General features: G+C 42.0%; 1 protein-coding gene across 2 annotated transcripts; it reads left to right on the forward strand.

The window, feature by feature from the left end:
- The first annotated feature begins 7,636 nt into the window (after positions 1-7,636).
- Positions 7,637-17,742, forward strand: znf148 (zinc finger protein 148). 2 transcript variants are annotated; one of them, XM_084478600.1, is made up of 7 exons: positions 7,637-7,748; positions 8,514-8,861; positions 9,333-9,458; positions 10,153-10,276; positions 10,818-10,901; positions 12,098-12,216; positions 12,584-17,742. In XM_084478600.1, the coding sequence occupies exons 2-7, from the start codon at positions 8,538-8,540 to the stop codon at positions 14,294-14,296; spliced, it is 2,490 nt and encodes an 829-aa protein (XP_084334726.1). In that variant the 5' UTR covers positions 7,637-7,748; positions 8,514-8,537; the 3' UTR covers positions 14,297-17,742. The 2 variants fall into 2 exon arrangements, with proteins under 2 accessions (XP_084334726.1, XP_084334727.1); XM_084478601.1 differs by having other exon boundaries at positions 7,642-7,739.
- The last annotated feature ends 560 nt before the right edge of the window (positions 17,743-18,302 follow it).

Consider the following 18,302-nt stretch of genomic DNA (forward strand, 5'->3'; position numbering starts at 1 on the left):
GATGCAGTTTACCTCCTCCCACACAGCTTACATCCACACACACACACACACACACACACACACACACATACACACACACACACACACACACACACACACACACACACACACACACACACACACACACAATGTACTCAGGGGGGACTAGGTCACAGACTTTGATGACACCCTAATGTTTTTAGCCTAATGTTTTTTTTTACCATAATCTGTTAATATAATAATGTACTATTAATTGCACTTAGACTCTTGTACTCCTGCATTAATTGGCGGGGTAATGAGTCAATCAATCTAATAACCAAAAGAAAAGCTGTTTACTGTTCCACGCGCCTGAGCATGTACTCGCGGGTCAATTGTTCTCAGGATAATATAGAGTCGATCACCGCAACCTTTCTTAATAGCTATCAGTATAAATTCAGGTTGTTAGTGGTTTTCTCCTGTAACTCGCAAAGATTTTCATGTAAATAAATGTTGTTTGGTCACTCACGCAAAAATAGTTAACACAAAGGTGATGGCCCTATGGCCAACTGATCTCTGGATCTCAAGTGAGGTCCCTTAACCCACTTGCATTTACACGGTATCCTAATAGTTGTCACAAAAGAGAACAAATACTTAAATCTTGTATTACAGTTAAGAACTCAATGTAGCGTTATAGTGACAAAATGTTGAGGAGGCGACTTCCAAATCCAAATTCAAATCCAAAAACGTTATCGCGACACCGCATCCACTCCGATGAAAATAGGTTGAAAAACACATTCATGTGAAGTATACGTTGTTTTGAGTATGCTGGGTGCTTTCATTTTGTGCTTGTGTCTGGCTGTCAAGTAAAGAATAAAAAGACAACAGCTGTTACCTGTTCAACCAATCAGCGATGAGATCACACAAACCTCTGCAGAGAAGGAGGACGCATTGCTAACCTCTGGAAGGACTTCACATCTCTGCGTAGGCGCATGTCCAAAACAGGAAAAAAGGGTTGTGTACAGACTCTGGTTATTTTGGATTATACTATTGATATTGTAGCATTAGTGTTTATTCCTTTTAATGTGCTTTATTTTCCTTTGTTCCTGTCTACCTTGTTGCGACAGACACCACACATTGACAGTCAAACCGGATTCCTGAAGTAGCGTATCACTTATTTCTCCCTATAGTCACGCTTACACAAAGATGTTTCCTCCGTTAAATCAAGACACACTCCTGAAGGAGGAACAAACACGAGCTGCGCTCACACAAGAAGAAGGCACAGCCCTGATTTGAACAGACAGTCCCTGACAGAGTCTGAGCTGATGTCATACTGAGTGGGAGTATCCATGCATAGCTGCTAAACTTCAGTTGTGATCTCTTCTCAGCTTCTCCTATTCCGTCGTGTTTCTTAAGGAAGAGCTTTGACATTGGATGGAAACGTGGCAGTCAGTGGTGTCAATCAGGTGCTCAGTGGCACTCCAATGTCGTGGAGGAGATGCTTCACGCCCCCACCCCACTCACAATCTAAAGTGGGTTTGATGTGGTGGGTTGTTGCAGGATGCATCATTCAGCTCTCCTCCATTTTTTTTTTACATAGAAAAGTTGACTCTGAACAGACACTACGATTACAATGGCTGCTTCTCCTTTACTCAACACTAGGATGATTGTTTCTAGATTTTTCAGGAGAAGACAGGACTATATGAAACATAACGGATGGTACCTTAGTAAGTGTACCGAATCCTATAATGGCGCACACCTGAGCTCAGTAGTGAGGGTGCGACCGGTGACCGGTGTGACCGGTAGACAGTGTTGTGTGTAACGCGTTAGGTAACTACTTGTTCATGTAAAAAGTCAAGTTACACGTAACTACTGAAAATATGGTATATATGGGAAAATACTAACGAAACGTAGTTCCTTTCTCAATTTGACGCAACGTTACTTTTCCCAGGGACAGATTTGACAGTGATACTGCCTTCTCAGGCAGTCTGCTATTGCGCAAACATGCAGCCGTGCAGCAAGCTCGCCTGCGTCCCTTCACAAGCTCTCATCCACACCGTACGAGACAGACGCTGGTAGCGTGAAGCTGTCTCTGCATCTCAGACATTGCTTCCGCAGGCATTTTCCAAAGCTTACGACAAAAAAAGCCAGCGGTGGAACGAGATAATAAACGCCGTCACTGTTTACCTGTGTATGGACTAGGGCTTTGACTCTGAACTTCGTTATTCGAACATTATTATTTTTTATAATATTCGAACGAATATTAGGCATCCCTTAATATTCAAACCTTTTATGGGCATTATTTTTTGTAAACAGGACGTAGACCGACTCATTTCACGAATTCCTGTGAGACCAGGTTGCCTTAATTACATCTGTCGCATAGCTATTTAAGGTGAAAACTAAATGTCAAGGGAAAGAGATGGTGGTTGCAAAAAGTATTTCGATCTCTTATTAAGTTCACTCGTTGCTTGCTTATAATGGTTTATTTGTTTCTCAGTATCATTTCCTTAATTTAGAAGACAGTTTTGTTCATTTTTGAATTGTAAAATAAATAAAATAATTTTTTGAAGTTGCGAGTTTTTGAAATTATTGGAAACGAGTCGAGCTGACCTTGCCTGCTGTACCCATGGCCCAAAATAAAGAACAACCGAGACAATATCCTTAATTCAAACATGCCGTTTCATTTGGCCTCAATTGGCTACGGATGCGAACTTGGAATGAACATGCGCAACAGGGATTTCTAAAGGTTACTTTTAGGGATGCATGATAACTTTTTTTTTAACCGATACGATAACCGATAACTTTAAGCTCCTAAAGGCCGATACCGATACCAATAGCCGATAACACACGCACATAAATATATATGATCATGACCTAAGATCATGACATTGTTGCTCAGACATCAGTAGAATCAACAGGGGTTTAGGGGGGCGGGCTTGCAAGGGGCGGGATATGACGTAGGGTCCACAACGGCCCCTGTCACTCAGGTGTGTTTTGGTCTGACCGCAGCAACGGAGGCAGAATAGGCAGAACTCATCGCGATCATCTTAAAAGTTTCTGTAGCGATGCATCATATATTCCGTTGCATCCACAACATCCGTATCGATCGATGAAAGATTGGAGCATGAGTTACAGACAAATAGAAGAAACAACGAATAAGAAAGGTGTTGCAAACGGCTGCGTTACTGGAGAAAGAGTGTTTTTTTGCTTCATTTGACATCTAACAAACACTGGGACAAATGTAGTTGATTTCTGTGTTTAACTGAGAAAACAGGGCGTGGAAGGCCGGGACCCTATAATGTTCAGCTAACTGTTGTCAATAATAAGTGTTACGAGAGTTAGCGCATGTATGTGCGCGAGAATGGCAGTGTGTGTGTGGGTGTGTGAGTGGACAAGCGAGGAGAGCGAGCGGTAGTGTGTGTCAGTTTAGTGAAGTAATGAACGAGTCTGGTTGTGTCTGTGCAAACATGTACTGTTACCGTTGTCCAGAAACACCTCGCGGGTACTGTGTTTATTTGTTATTATCCCCCTGACACACGGAAGGGACGATTCTGTCGACCAATCAACGGACGGCGTGTGTGGCTCAAACTTGCCGGGACCCTTTCAGGCGTCTCAGTACCTCAACGGAGGAGTACTGCAAGATGAGAACGGCTCAATAAGGCTCAGTCCGGATCATGCCCACTTTTGGCGGTGGAAACGCGACCCGTGCCGCACCTTTGCAGACTGAACCGACTCGCACCCTGCGATGGAAATGCGCCATAAGACTCCATCGCTTTATCGTTTTTATGGCAGACGCCTGGAGGGAAAGTCGTGTTCATTAGAATTCAGTTTGCAGAGTCAACCATCAACCTGTAAGCCTGTGGGCAGTGGCACCATGTTGTGATTACACCATCGATTTATCACACATCGCCTCCTTGTGCGGCTTTATCAATGAATGAATGTAGCGTTGATAATATTATGAAGGGCTTCCGCTAATAAGGCGCCAAGGTCATCGAAGGCGCCCTAGCAAGAGCCACACAGCAGACACGAAAGTATCGCTCGTGATGAGAATGCGCGCCCGCTGAGTATAAGGTGAGGAGGAGACGTCAATGTGACAGGAAGTTACAGCAATGAGTCAGTCAGCCATACACTATCTGGATGCAACGCTCTGGATTTGACCCGAGAGATTCTGTTGGCCCACATATTCCACCGGAGAGTGCATCAAGAGGGTTTTGACAATTGAATCAACTGTTCACCGGTTACCAGCAAAAATACTTGTCGTTTAGGTTTGGATGTTTAGCGAGGGATTGAATGTCGAAGGACATATAAAAGAGTCCGATATATATGCAAATGTGTTATTCATCATGACCTCTCCAGAAGAAAACCAGAATGTTGATGGACCAGGTTGTCTTTTTCGAATCACGGTTTTTGTCTCTGATTCAGCGTCTCTTTCTATTTTTTCAAGACAGATTACATAAATGTTTTATTGCAATTTAACTGAAGATACATTTTTTGAAAATTATCTAAGAAATTGATGATTTAATTAGTAAATCTCATCTGAATAGTTGTGTTTGTTTAATTTCCTTTAAAAGGCAACTTGTCCTTGGTGTGCCCTTCAGGATCTCTTGTTGCCATTTGGTCAATTTGTACATTCTCAGTGACTGTCAGGCTTTGGTTGGGATATGATCGATTGGCGTTGCATGATATACCACATGCCTTATGGTTTACCTAACCTATCATGGCATGGCTGTAACCAGGTCAGCTCCAGCAGAAGACTGGTTGGTTTTGTACAGAAGCATTGAATAGCCTTAGGGAAGAGATCTGTGGATTCAAAAGTTGAGGGGACAAAGGAAACGTCCACCGACTCAGGCGGGGACAGAAATGCCGTTAAGTATCATGGGGGAGGGTTATTGATGGTTATGCTGCAAAGCATTAGCAATGTTCTATCAAATGCGGCTTGACACAAACCAGACGCATAACAAGACGCACAGGAGCCAATGGAGGTAATCCTGTTTGTCTCATCTCATTGGTGTTAATGCCAATGTTAAAGCATCATTAGAGGCAGCTGAGCTGAAAATTAACTAATGTTAGCGTTTCAGCGTGTTACACATTGCGCATATTTCGCACACCCTCCGCTTGCATGTGTGCGTGTCGAGGGTGACACTCGCGTCGGCACACATTTGACGACCTTAAGAATCAAAAATCCAATCTTGACCTTTTTAGAGGTAACGCACGCCGTTGTTTCCGCTGTGTCATGTTGCTGGCAGTGACCAGACTACAATCAACGTGGACGACACACGCGCCTCTCCTACCGGGGTCCCCAACACGGCACGATGACATTGGACCACCTTTGAGGATTCTCCATCGGCGTATCGCATCCCGTTCATTCATGCGACGCGGTGTTCTCATATCACTGATCAACACGTTTTGAGCACTTTTTTTTTTTTCGCTCAATGCAAATTAAAACCCAATCGGGCACCTACCCCTGGGTTTGACGCGGGACAACGCATAATGGTCCACACCGGAACCATTCCCCAAGTTGCGCGCCAAGATAAAATCTAAATTAAAACGAATTGAAAGAATGACATTGATTCATAGTAATAAAGCGCTCTCCAACACAACGTATGACATACATATAAAACGCAGGGGGAGGAAAGAGGGGGGGTGGGAGACAAGAATTGGCACACTTACGGTGACCCTGGATCTTGGCACGAGGGTCCTGGCGCTTCTGTTATTCCTTTGATCACGCGACGGTACAACCGCGATCAAATGCCGTGATCACAGTCCACGTCTCTGCAGATGTACCAAAGAATCACGTAGAGGATGAGGAGGATGGCGAAGATAAAAAGCGCCACGAGGATAGCCTTGGTCACCGGAGAGATGAACGACTGCATCTCAGAGCGGGGAGCCGGCGGAGCGGCGTGAGGCTCCGCGTGTGGTTCGGTTATTCTTCCCTCGCTCTCCCCTTCGGTCCCGAACTGGCAACTGTTGAAAACGGAGCCCACCGCTTTGCCGCCCCCCGCCAGAAGCACATCTAGTAGGACACGCCGACGCCAAAAGCTCGTGTCTCTGTCTGTCTTTGTGTAGCGTACTGTGTGTGTGTGTGTGTGTGTGTGTGTGTGTGTGTGTGTGTGTGTGTGTGTGTGTGTGTGTGTGTGTGTGTGTGTGTGTGTGTGTGTGAACGCGTGGGGCTTTTCCTGAGGGGAATTTAAAAAAAATCGAATTCCAACGGGAGCGCAGTTCAAGTTGCCTGTCTCTTTCCCATAACCGGTCGCTCACACGAGACACTTTAAGACTACAAACACAGCGAGATTACAGAAACCTTTTCACTCAGGAGAAGGGTTGAACGGCTCCAGGAAAAAATTATGAATGGCAAAAGATTCCCGAAACAGATTGCTATAAATGGGGGGAAATCGCGGGTTTCTAAGTTGCGCGCGCTGTTGCTGCTTCGCTTCGCTTCGGCCGCGCTGTGCGTTTGGCGGCAAAGGGAACAGGTTGATTAGTATTCCTCACGAGGAGGAGCCCGGACAGGTCGGTTCAACACAGTCATCGGCCAAACGCACGTGTGTGAAGGTTACACTACAGGCTAGGCGCACGCGTGTGCGTGTGTCTCTGTGTGTGCGTGTGTGCATGCGTGTGCGTGTGTGTGTTGTCACACTCTTTATCATATTGGTTGTAGTTGATGCTTTACAGTGCAACGAGGCGCTGTGCCTCCTCAACATGTAGCAACACATATGTATTACTGTGCTGTTGTTGAGATGGGTCAACACTGTCCTATCCCATTTCCTTCTTCTGGCGGGTCGTCGCCGTCGTCTTGATGGTCGGTCCGATGCCAGTTTGTCATTCTTGGGAAGCGCTGAACGTAAAATAAGAATAGAGAAACATAACATAACGTATAGAATAGAGAAAGAATAGAGAAACATGTGTCCACAAATGTGTTATATAAATATAAAATATGCTTTATTTGTTTACAAATACAACAGTATGCTCATCTGAATCTAAAACCTGCAAATACCTACAATTTGTTTGATATATATATATATATATATATATATATATATATATATATATATATATATATATATATATATATGTATCAAACAAATTTTGATATATCTGGCAACCTTGTATCACAAGAAATTGTTGTGATACATGCTACCCATGATTAGTAGGCCATTACCTTGCAACCTGTGATGGTACGCGATGGCATTGCAGGTGGAACCTGGGATTTTGTTCTTGAAATATAAAATATTTACAATATAGAAAATATTATAGATAATTGAAAATAAATATATATTACATATTGTTCAGTACATATATTATTATGGTTTGTTATTATTAATAAAATAGTGTCATACCATTATATTTTCTTCCATTGTTCCATGTTTTCCAGTGTTGTTTTATGTTCATTTGTGTTAAATAAACACACTGGCCTTGCAGTAAAACATATTTTTTTAAGGGGGCACTGGCACTCTTTGCTCAGCCACTTCATATTTATTTATCCTTTTTTTAAATAAGGTTTGCATATGAGGTGGTCTGCGTAAGGTCTTCATAACAACTTAGTAGTACACCTTAAAGGTCAAAGGTCGGGAACCACTGCCCCAGGCTTCATAATGACTGAAGCAAGAAGCGGAAGAGCGCCCTACACTACTGCCCTCACTAGATGGCGCCAAATAGGCGGTCACTTTTGCGACGGTGGCTGACCAAATGTGATGTTGTCTTTCGCTATTCCTCCCAACATCATCACATATTAGCGTCCTATACAACAACCATGTCAACTAATCGGATTTAACGCGTGTTAAAAGGTACAACGGGTAAGCTATCTTGCTTCCATAAAACACAAATTGATCCGTCCTCCACTGCATGGTGTTCTCTGACAGTTAGTTAGCGACGGCCAGCTAACTAGCCAGCTACAGCATCGGGCCTATAGACGAGAATGGCTGAGGAAGCTCAAGGTGCTAGCGCCAAAGGTAGCTAGCCCTTCTAAGTTTCACGAAACGTGCAAAAATAAACTCTATTCGGTTGAACTTCGCGGTTGTCTCGACATGCGGGACTCTTTGTGTTTGCACGGGACGTGACATTGGTACGTGGACGCTGTGTACTTATTAAAACGGTGTAGTATCGAGCAGATTACCTCTGGTCAGGCGGACCTTCGGTGGCTGCAACTTGCTAACACCTAAAAGATCACCTCGAAGCAGGCCTTCGACGAGCTTGCTCTTAAGTAAAGGGACGGAGCCACACTCGTTTGATGACACTTGCAATGTGGTGACCTGTTTTTGAGCCAGATGGACACCAGATGCACACTTCCCTTTAGACAGATGTTGTCATGCAGATGCGAGGGCAAATGCACTTTTAAGACGTACGCAGGCTATACTATCATTACGCTAATACACATCTCAAGCGTCTGTTTGCAATGTTATCCAAATAAAGATTTTCGCGAAAGGTTAGAATATTTCTATGTGTCTGTGTATTGACAATTACACCGAAAGCATTATTGATATAGGCCTATCAATCATACGAACTATTTGCATATAAACAATCGCCACATTTTTGCCTCCCTCCAATTCTTCCGTCTACAGATCTGACAACCTGTCACCATAACGATGAACATCGATGACAAGCTAGAGGGCATGGGCATGCTGCTGAAGTGCAGCGGAGGAGATGGAGGGAGGATGGGGCTAGGAAGCGCAGGGGGTCTGGTTGTGATGACCATGGGACAACGGTCACTGGTCAACCACCCTCTGTTGGCGGAGGACGACGACGAGGACGACGACCTGACTGAGAGCTCGCTGGTCACCCATGACCTCGTGCCCCCTGAGCAACTCATGGTGCACGAGGAGGCGACCAAGAATGATGCAGGCGGAGGGATGGAAGTACACTTCCCCCTGAAACTCTCCAATAAGATGCCCTGCTCCCTCCATGTGCCTGTGAGTTTGTAGTACCCCTTAAAGAATAAAATAGACTGTTAATCTCAAAAACATACATTGTCATTTAAAAAGAGTGACGACTGAGCCTCTTGCGTCACACAATGAATTGATATGGGTACTTTAGTGATCACTGAGGTGAAATTCAATAATGTATATATCTAGCTTTCAGTTTAATGTCTCTACTATAATATTTAAAACAAATCATAGCAAAGAACATCAGTTTCACATTGTAAGACACAGGAAACCATACCATAAATATGATGATTTGGTTACATGTTAATTACCACGAAGTAACCCTCAAATTTTGGGATTTGTTCATGGTAGAAATAATGAGTGTTGGCTGAATAAATACAAACGTATTTGTCGTGCATTTTTTTAGTGCCATCTTTGTTTCAGACCTTTGTGCTTCTTAGTTTCCGTATTTTCCAAAGAACATTGTTTCCTCTGTCTTGTGATGCTCTGCTTCCCCAGTTGAGCATCAAACAGGAGATGAGGCTGTCAGAGCCACTGGACCAGATGAAGAGGGAGAAGAAACAGGGGAAGGAGCAGACGGCGTGTGCTAAGAAGAAGAAGAGGAAGCAACACTCGCCAGCCAAGGTGCACTTGACAGGAAACACTGAAATGTAGACTTTTGATTTAAGTGTATTTATAAACTTGGGTTACTTTTATCCACTTTTGATTTGTTAAAAAATTCCTGGCTGCTTGTCAGACAAAGCAAACACCATTTAGGTTGCAATGTGTATGTTTGAGCCCCTCCCAGTTAGTAGGAGACTTTGAGAATTTAAATAAATCAACAGTGTTCTGCCAACTCTTTACTGGCTGTGCGTGTGTGACACAAACTGGAGTAGCTCGGCTGGCTGGCTGGTGTGAGTGTCAATAGTAAGATTCTCTCTTGTAAACAAAGAGATGTATGTGTTGGTCAGCATTTAGAACTTTTAAAATATATCAGCTTTAGGATGTGATTTTTTTATGATACAAATCGCTATTGAAGCTAGATAGATAAAAGTTTATTAATCCCCCAGATTGAAGAGCGAGATTGACTACAGATAGGCCCAGCTTATTTTGAGATACAAGCTAGTTGAAGTGTTACACATTGCGACTTTAGACATTACTTTGAGCTTGGATAACTCGAATAAGACTGCACTCGTCATTCATCATGGCATTCTATAGACTAAATATATAATTAAAAATATGTGTAGATGTATCAATGTAAAAAATATGTATTCTTTTGTTGCAGCCCTAGTGATGTAAGTTAGATGACTTGATTTGTGTTTGTTTTATTTGCTTTTAGATTCTCACTATCAATGATGATGGATCATTGGGGCTCCAAAACCCAAAGAGCCACGTTTGTGTTCACTGTAATGCCGCATTTCGTACTAACTACCATCTACAGAGGCATGTTTTCATTCATACTGGTGAGAATTTCCATGTAAATATGTTATTTAATTTTATTAGCCAATTGTTTGAAAGCAGTTCAATATCAAATGTAACCAAGTTCAATGATATACTAACAAACATGAACAAACTGATGCTACAAATTATATTGGAATTCTTAAAAATAGATTTTAATATTTCTAATTCCTATGATTAGACCATCTGACTTATTGCCATGCTCTTTTTTGAATTCACGACTATATCCAAATGAACTATCTGTCCAACATACTGAAATAAGGTTTGTTTTAAAGATGAACAGACAGGTTATTTAGGTTATTTAGACAAAAGTTATTTAATTGTCATTAATTTAAGCCTTGTACTTGCAGTTTATATTAATGTTATTATTGGATTGGAAGTTTTGCTGAACTTGAGTTTGCACATTTCTTGACTGACAAAGTAGAACCAGACTTTAGAACATAATGTCTGTCATTTCAGTGCTTCTCTGATCTATTTGTAGTGATGCAATTTTTAAAGTTTGAAATACAAAAAAAATCATCCTACAATATGTACCACTCTCTGCAGGTGAAAAGCCATTTCAGTGCAGCCAGTGTGATATGCGTTTTATTCAAAAATATCTGCTCCAGCGACATGAGAAAATTCATACCGGTAAGTGAATCATTTAATGCTCCACTTTGTAACTTTTCATTGCACTTTTAGACAGCACCTCCCTCGCCCTCCCTTTTCAAAGACTGCAGTGGACTGTATTGGCCTGTATTGTGTGAGGTGCCAGCACGTTCTTCATTAGGCACAAGTAATTAATTTTTCCCTCGCTATTTTTGCAAAGAGATTGCTTAATCTCACTTCGTACAATGTAGACTTGTGCAGTGGTTGGATCAAGTATCTAAATGTCAAGTGAGGTGGGTCCTTGATAGATTTATGAATTGTGTTTAGTTATTCATTCTCACTGTAAAAGGTGTTAACTGTTTACAGTTAACACAATTGTTTGGTGTGATTATTTTCCAATTTTGTCAATAAAATAATTATAAGTCATGGATCTGAATGGGACTGTACCCATATGCCATATTTTCATTTCGCGAAATAGCAACATTAATCTTTTTCGACACCAAGGTCGAAGTTTGACAGCTTTAGCCTGCTACTACATCAGTTCAGCCAAGCACAGTCGGGTATATTTATCATGGTCACCATGGACAACTACATGTCCTACAACATGTCACATATTTCGGACATGGCGGAGGTAACAGCCTCTTTATGTTTCTCAGCACACTTCTTCCATTCCACTTCCATAGTGGTAACCTAGAATTATCAATATCTGTTAAATGTATTGATCATTCATCTCGAAGCCGTACCACAGTTCTTGCACTGTGGTACGTGGTTGCTAGTATATTTCTAGTTTCTACACACATTTGGTTCTAATAAACATTGAAATCTTGCAATTGCTGTACTTTTGAAAAGCGTGTTACACTGCAATAGTATACGCAAACTAGGACTGTCCACCAGTTATTGTTTGGAAAAAAGGGGTGACTTTGTCTTTTGCTCTTTTTTATATCAATTAACTGCAGATATTGGCTGATTGGTTGTGTAGTTGGTTCAATCACCCTCTAGTGTACATTGGGTGTAATGACACCAGGTTGCGTGCATCCGTAGACATTTAAATTTAAATTCTTTGTAACATTGTTGCATTGCGTGTGCACAAAAGATATAGAAAAACCAAGCACAAGTATGTTGAGGCCAGAGAGGCTACTAGTGTCTAAAGTTAGTATCCCTTTAAGAACATTAAAGGTCGACGGGAAGGTTTTGTTTAGTTTTTTAACATTTTTGCTTACTTTTGTTCTGGTGTGTAGGGGAGAAGCCCTTTCGTTGTGACGAGTGTGGAATGAGGTTCATCCAGAAGTACCACATGGAGAGACACAAGAGGACCCACAGTGGGGAAAAGCCCTACCAGTGTGACTACTGTCACCAGGTCAGTTGACCAGTTGAACATACAGGTTCAAGTACAAGTTCCATGTCTTAGTTAACTTAAAGTTATCTTAAATGACTTATTAGACAAGTACAATTTGATCCACTTACAAACAAACTCATTTAGTAAAGCAATGTGCACATGCAGACCAAAAAATGAACTTTACCATTAGGTAACTGAAGGCTAGAGTTGGAGTGAATGACAAGTGTAATGGCAAAGTCGAGAGCATCAAGCCGTGTGATTGAGTAATTAATCAACAGTTATCTGTTCCTTGGGTATAAATAATGCGGCTTTGGCCCATCATCCTTGCCACCTTGCACGCTGGCCTTTAACACTTAAGCGGGAACACTGTGCAATGTGTCTTCCACAGTACTTCTCCAGAACAGACCGGGTGTTGAAGCACAGGCGAATGTGCCATCAGCGAGAGAGGAAGGCCCACAAGGCGGCGGCGGCGGCGGCGGCGGCGGCGGCAGCCGGGAAAACCGGGCCTCCTCGCGACATGGACGGCCTGAGCCTCTCGTTCCCTGCCAAAGATTCCTCCACGCCCAAGAAGAAACGCCAGAAGTGTTCCGGTGACAAGCCGCCAGGATCGATCTCATCCGCGGCCGCCCAAGTGGACCTCCAGGCGCTTTCTGTCCTCCCTGCCACAGACGAGGAGGAGAAGGAAGAGGAGGAGGAGCAGAGACAGGGCAAAATTGAAAGTCTACCTCTTTACGCTGTCACCTCAAAGGTCAAACACGAATACGTCATCGCTGACTACTCGATGGACCTCGCCGAAGAGCCGGCGGGCCACCGGAACCAGGAGAGCGAGGCGTCGCCTAAAGAGAGTCGGCCCCCCCGGCTGGTGCTGAAGAAAGTACCCAAGAGGAGCCTGAAGCAGTCCAGTGAACTGCCCCCGACCAGTAGCCTCTCCCCTTTGTCTCCTTTTGAGGAGAGCAGCAAGGTGACGCGGTACACCTTTGAGATCGTGGACAAGCAAGGCCTCCTTGACGTGGACAGCCACGGCGAGCTGGAGCACGTGGAGGCACTCCCGGGCGGACAGGCCAAGCCAGCGTCCAGCAGCACCAACTACGACGACGCCATGCAGTTCCTCAAGAAGAAGCGCTACCTGCATGCGTCGATGGCGACCAACCACAGCCGGGATTACGCTCTAAACGTGAGCGCCATCTCCTCCCAGCCCTCCGTCGTCACGCAGGCGGTCGCGTCGTCGGTCATCGACGAGAACGTCCCCGCCACCATCCTGGAGACCCAGCCCATCGGCGCCGCCGTGGACATGAAGGCGGCCCACGACAAGAACGTGCTGCCGGACGAGGTCTTCCAGACTCTGCTGGACCATTACTCGAACAAGGCCAACGGGCAGTCGGATATATCGTTCAGCGTGGCCGACACGGAGGTCACCTCCAGCATATCCATCAACTCCTCGGAGGTCTCGGCGGATGAGCCGGCCGAGTCCCTGGGAGCGTCGAGTGCCCCTCCCCAGCCGCCCACCGAGAAGGTCAGCCTCCTGCACGAGTACTCCAAGTTCCTCCAGCAAGCTCTGGAGCGGACCAGCCAGAACGACAGCTACCTGAGCAGCCAGAGCCTCAACCTGGGGACAGAGAACCCCACGCTGGCGGGGCAGCCCTTGTTCTCTAATGAGAAACAGTTCCCTTCTCCCGGCAGGGGAATCAAGTCGGGCATGAGCTCCCCACTGAGATCCACTCTGGAGAAGCCTCACTTCAGCCTGCTGGTGGGGGACTCCCAGCACTCCTTTTCCTTTTCAGGCGATGAGACCACGTCCCCCGCTGCGGTGTCGCCGTCCGAGGAAGACTTTTTGGAACAGGTTTCTCCCTCAAAGAAGTCGGATTCCCCGCAGGCGATGCTGCAGACTTTCCAAATCAGCACTTTTGACCAGAACTTTCGATCCCATTTCCAGTCGTCACGGTCGGTGGGGGCCTCGTCACAGTTCACCATTGCCAACGGACAGGTCAGTTTGCGGGGACACGGCCCAGATTTCGCAGAGTTCCCTTTAGTGGCAGTTGCAGAGACCAGGTCTCAGCTAAGCTCCTCTCCTGACGTTTTGTCCAGTGAAAACTTTGGCTGACCGTACGAGGAAAGGAAAAAGAAAAGACGTTTTGTAATCATTTCATTGGCACTTCATGGCACTTTATATCCTATGCCCTCTGTCTGCCTCATTGCATAATAAGGCTTTTGCTCAAAGCATTGTGTTAGAGAGAAAATGTTTTTTCTGCCAAGTTTAGCTTTATTAAATAGAAATCAAGCAAGTGTAAAAGATTCCCCTACATTCTAAAAAACATGTCAATCATGCAACCAAAGTGGAGTGGATGTACTAATCTTAGTCCTAAATTACTATTTTTCTTGTTTCTTCTTCATTTGACCTAATGATGGATTTTTCAAAAAATGTACATGTCACCTTGATAATCAACAATGAATTGATTTAAATATTTTGCCACTTTATGTCCTCCAGAAGTTTCTATATAAAATAATAGAAAATAAAATGTGACATTAAAAGAAAACTAAATTGTGCCCTGCACATACATTTAAAAACCTTTTTTAAATATTCTAAGTGTAGTGATGAGTGTTATTGTGTAGACTTCATAATGAACCTCACCCCATCTATCCACCAACACACATATGCACCCTTCTCTACTAAGGTTGGCTGGAAAAAAATATTTGCATATCTTTGCAAATTTGACCACAAAACATTAGAGAGGTGCTCTAGTGACGCATAGCACAAACTGTACCGTCAGTCATGCTTCAAGACCAGTTAAACATGAGGAGCTAAACATGAAGAAAATAAGTGGTCAAATGGAGCGTTGTCTTTTAATGTTTGTTATTTTCAATGTATGTTCCCCAAACATACTCACAGCCCTAATATTTACAGAATCATCTGGGTTTTTCAGGGGAAAATCACTAGAAATGGGTTACGTTGATTATTTCTTAACGCTTACTTATTTTGCTCTCTTAAGTGCTTTTCTAATTGTTGACGACCAATACGCAAAATAAGAGCACCGATTTATTTAAAATCGTGCAAGATTATCTTTTTTATTATTGTTCCATGCCCTTATTAGAGACTATTTTGGCTTTTCGTATCTATTGTAGAAAAGATTAGGTCAATTCTAAGGATCTAGAAAACTGATTTGAGTTTATGGAATAAATTCTATAACATGATTGACATGAATGATGTAATCTTATCTAGCTTTTGCAATAATAGAAATTGATAATAATAAGTTACATTTGTGCAGACACCCAATTGATGCTGAATGTGGATTGCTGATTATTTATATTTCTGTCACCAGAATGAGTAAAGTGGCAGTGCATTAAAGATTAACCAATTACAAGTCCAACATCAGGGTGGAACACCCTCTGTGATGATGCACAGGTTATAGCTGTTTGTGATTGGATCATATTAGCTGCCTCATATGAAACAATTGGCAATACCCCATGTTTAGTGTGCACTCAGCTTTGATTTTTGTGTTACTTTTTTCTTTGTCTTTATTTTCTCAAGCCTTTTCTAGTCTGCATCTTGTTTGATCATTCTTTTTATTTTTTATTATTTTATTGTTTCCACTGTAATGAACCAGTGTTTGTGCTGGTTTGGAATATGTCATTAACCTGTACAGCAGGACTTCCAGATGCAGATATTGTTGCAGCAGTCATTTCATATATCTCTTTGGGAGCTTATTTTGTTATGTTCTGGGGTATTGTTTCCTGTATTGAGGTAATGTCAACTTCTGGTTGAATGGCAATTTGGTTTAATTTATTTCCTCTTATTTTTTTTGCATCTGTGCCTTTTCTTTCATGCCCATTGTGTTGCTTTAATTTTATTTTCTATTTTTTTTTACAGATTGCTATAGGCAGTTTTTCACTTGCACATTAACATACATACATATAAGCTAGTTTATTTACGTTTCTCCTAAAAGGTGAAATATACTTGGACTTAAAGTCATTATTTAAGATTTTGAGACCAGGCCTGACCTCTGCTAAAATGCAACAAATAGCACAAATACAGATATTTAGCAGTATAGCTGGTGTTAGAAACAAAACATTTTATTAAATATTCCCACCGTGTGTGTATATGAATATAAAATCATGTTTGAGCCTGTAGTTTCAAATGTCTCTTGTCTTAAGGCAATCTGTTATTTTGATTAAACACAATTTATTTGGCCTTGAAGAAACTACAGTTTTATATGAAATATATGAATCTGACATTTCCTTACTGCAACAGAAATTATATTGGTGTAATTTGCATCGGGAGGATTTTTGTTTATGTATTGTTTTTGTCTTTCTCAGAAGTCACTGAAATTGTAAACTCAAACTGTTTCACATTAGATCTACACTCCTGCTTACTTATATTTCTACGGACAATCAGGTACAGATTAATTGACTAATACGTCAAACAGCTCATTAATCTTCTATGAACATTCCTTCTAGAATGGATATGCTATATACCAATACCCTGCTGTAAATAGTTTAGGTTGTAGTATTTGATCTATTTTGTTTGGACAATTGCTGGTATGTGACAGTTAAGTGTCAACACTTTGGCAAGAGACTGTCAGTGCAGTGCACCCATTGTCAACAATCCCCTTTCAGTTCAAAGTAAGGTTGTTTTTATACTTGTGTATATCTTGTTTATTTTTTGTTGTAAACTGACAATATCGGCAGATGCTTGTTGCTCACTGAGAAATCTAAACACCTACAAACTTACGGTTATTGGTGATTTATGTTCTAATAGACATGTTGTTGGTTTTATGATTGATAACGTTTTATGATTAATCACGTTTTACGAGTTAGGTAATGAGTTATCTATAGCGTCTTTGTTGCTAAACATGCACCACCAATATTGTTTATTGTGCCCCTATTTTGTATGAATCCATATTTGTTTGGAAGGACAACTGTAGGCCTACTTTCTACCAACATATAAGCACTTTTCAAAAGCACACTTGCAGATTAATGCTTTTGGAGATTGTACATGACCTTCAACTGCTTTTCATTTTCACCAAATTAAATGGGTAACCACTTATGAGTTGTTTCACAACTCACAATGTCTTATTTTTTTGATTAAGTAATGGAACCATACTACGGCCATAAGTGTCCTTGTGTAAGTTAAACTGGAGAAAAAAAAAAGTTAAAATGTCTGAAGATGAACTTTTGATAAAATACCTATTTTTGAAACATGTTGCATAAGGCACTGATGTTTATCATATGCACTTATACTGTTATCCCTTTCATTTCTGTTAGACTCACACAATCTTGAAGGTTAATGGTAACTAGGCTATTGTTTAACCTTTTGTTTTCCAGGGGGATTGGTCAGGCTACAGCAAAGACAAATTTGCTGTAATTTTGCTGTAGTTAATTTGCATGGTCTCTTGGAAGTTGTTTGGTGTGAAATGTCATGAATATTAATGTGTGGCTTTATATGTAGCTGACTTTCAGTAAGGTAGCAAATAAGATTAGTTTTTCTTTTGCAGTATCTTGTTTGTAAAGATCAGATGAAATTGCTTTGATTGTTGTGTCAAGTCCTTATCAATAAAATAATCTGTATTTGTTTACGTATGTTTTTTGTAATTGTTAGTTTCGTGGGGTGTTGGGTCTGGGCATCTGAGGCAAAAGCCCTAGATGTTTTCTGAATATCCCTAGATCTCAAATATATATTATTTTGAAATACCCCTGATCTATTCATCCTGATCATGCATTAAAGCCCCCAAAGACTATCGTTGATCAAACACTGAGTGAGAGAGAGAATAGGTCAACAAGTGCATTTAACTGGTTCTGCAGCATAGCTTCTTTATAAAAAAAATATATATATATATATATATATATATATATATATATATATATATATATATATATATATATATATATATATATATAAATAAATAAATAAAATTCCGGAGGACAGGGGACCCCCAGAAGTCATCCCTGCTGAGCCCCGAATGTCCTCAAACTCCAACGCCCGTGGTTTTTAAAAACTGACGTTATCTTTTCCACAATTACTCCGAGGTTGTATGCGTCTCCTGTAGTCCGCAGTCAATAAATAATGGTAGACTGCCAAGTCTGCCCACTGGAAAACCTGCCAAAGCTAACAA

This window comes from Micromesistius poutassou, assembly GCF_964030765.1.
Source record: "Micromesistius poutassou genome assembly, chromosome: 14".
Taxonomy (NCBI): Eukaryota; Metazoa; Chordata; class Actinopteri; order Gadiformes; family Gadidae; genus Micromesistius; species Micromesistius poutassou.

What these genes read in the sequence shown, in the direction of transcription:
- znf148 (XM_084478600.1), top strand. Translation starts at nt 8,538, where the DNA reads ATGAACATCGATGACAAGCTAGAGGGCATGGGCATGCTGCTGAAGTGC. An exon ending in CCTGCTCCCTCCATGTGCCT is followed by an intron (nt 8,862 to 9,332) that starts GTGAGTTTGTAG and finishes CTGCTTCCCCAG; the next exon opens with TTGAGCATCAAACAGGAGAT. An exon ending in AGTGTGACTACTGTCACCAG is followed by an intron (nt 12,217 to 12,583) that starts GTCAGTTGACCA and finishes TGTCTTCCACAG; the next exon opens with TACTTCTCCAGAACAGACCG.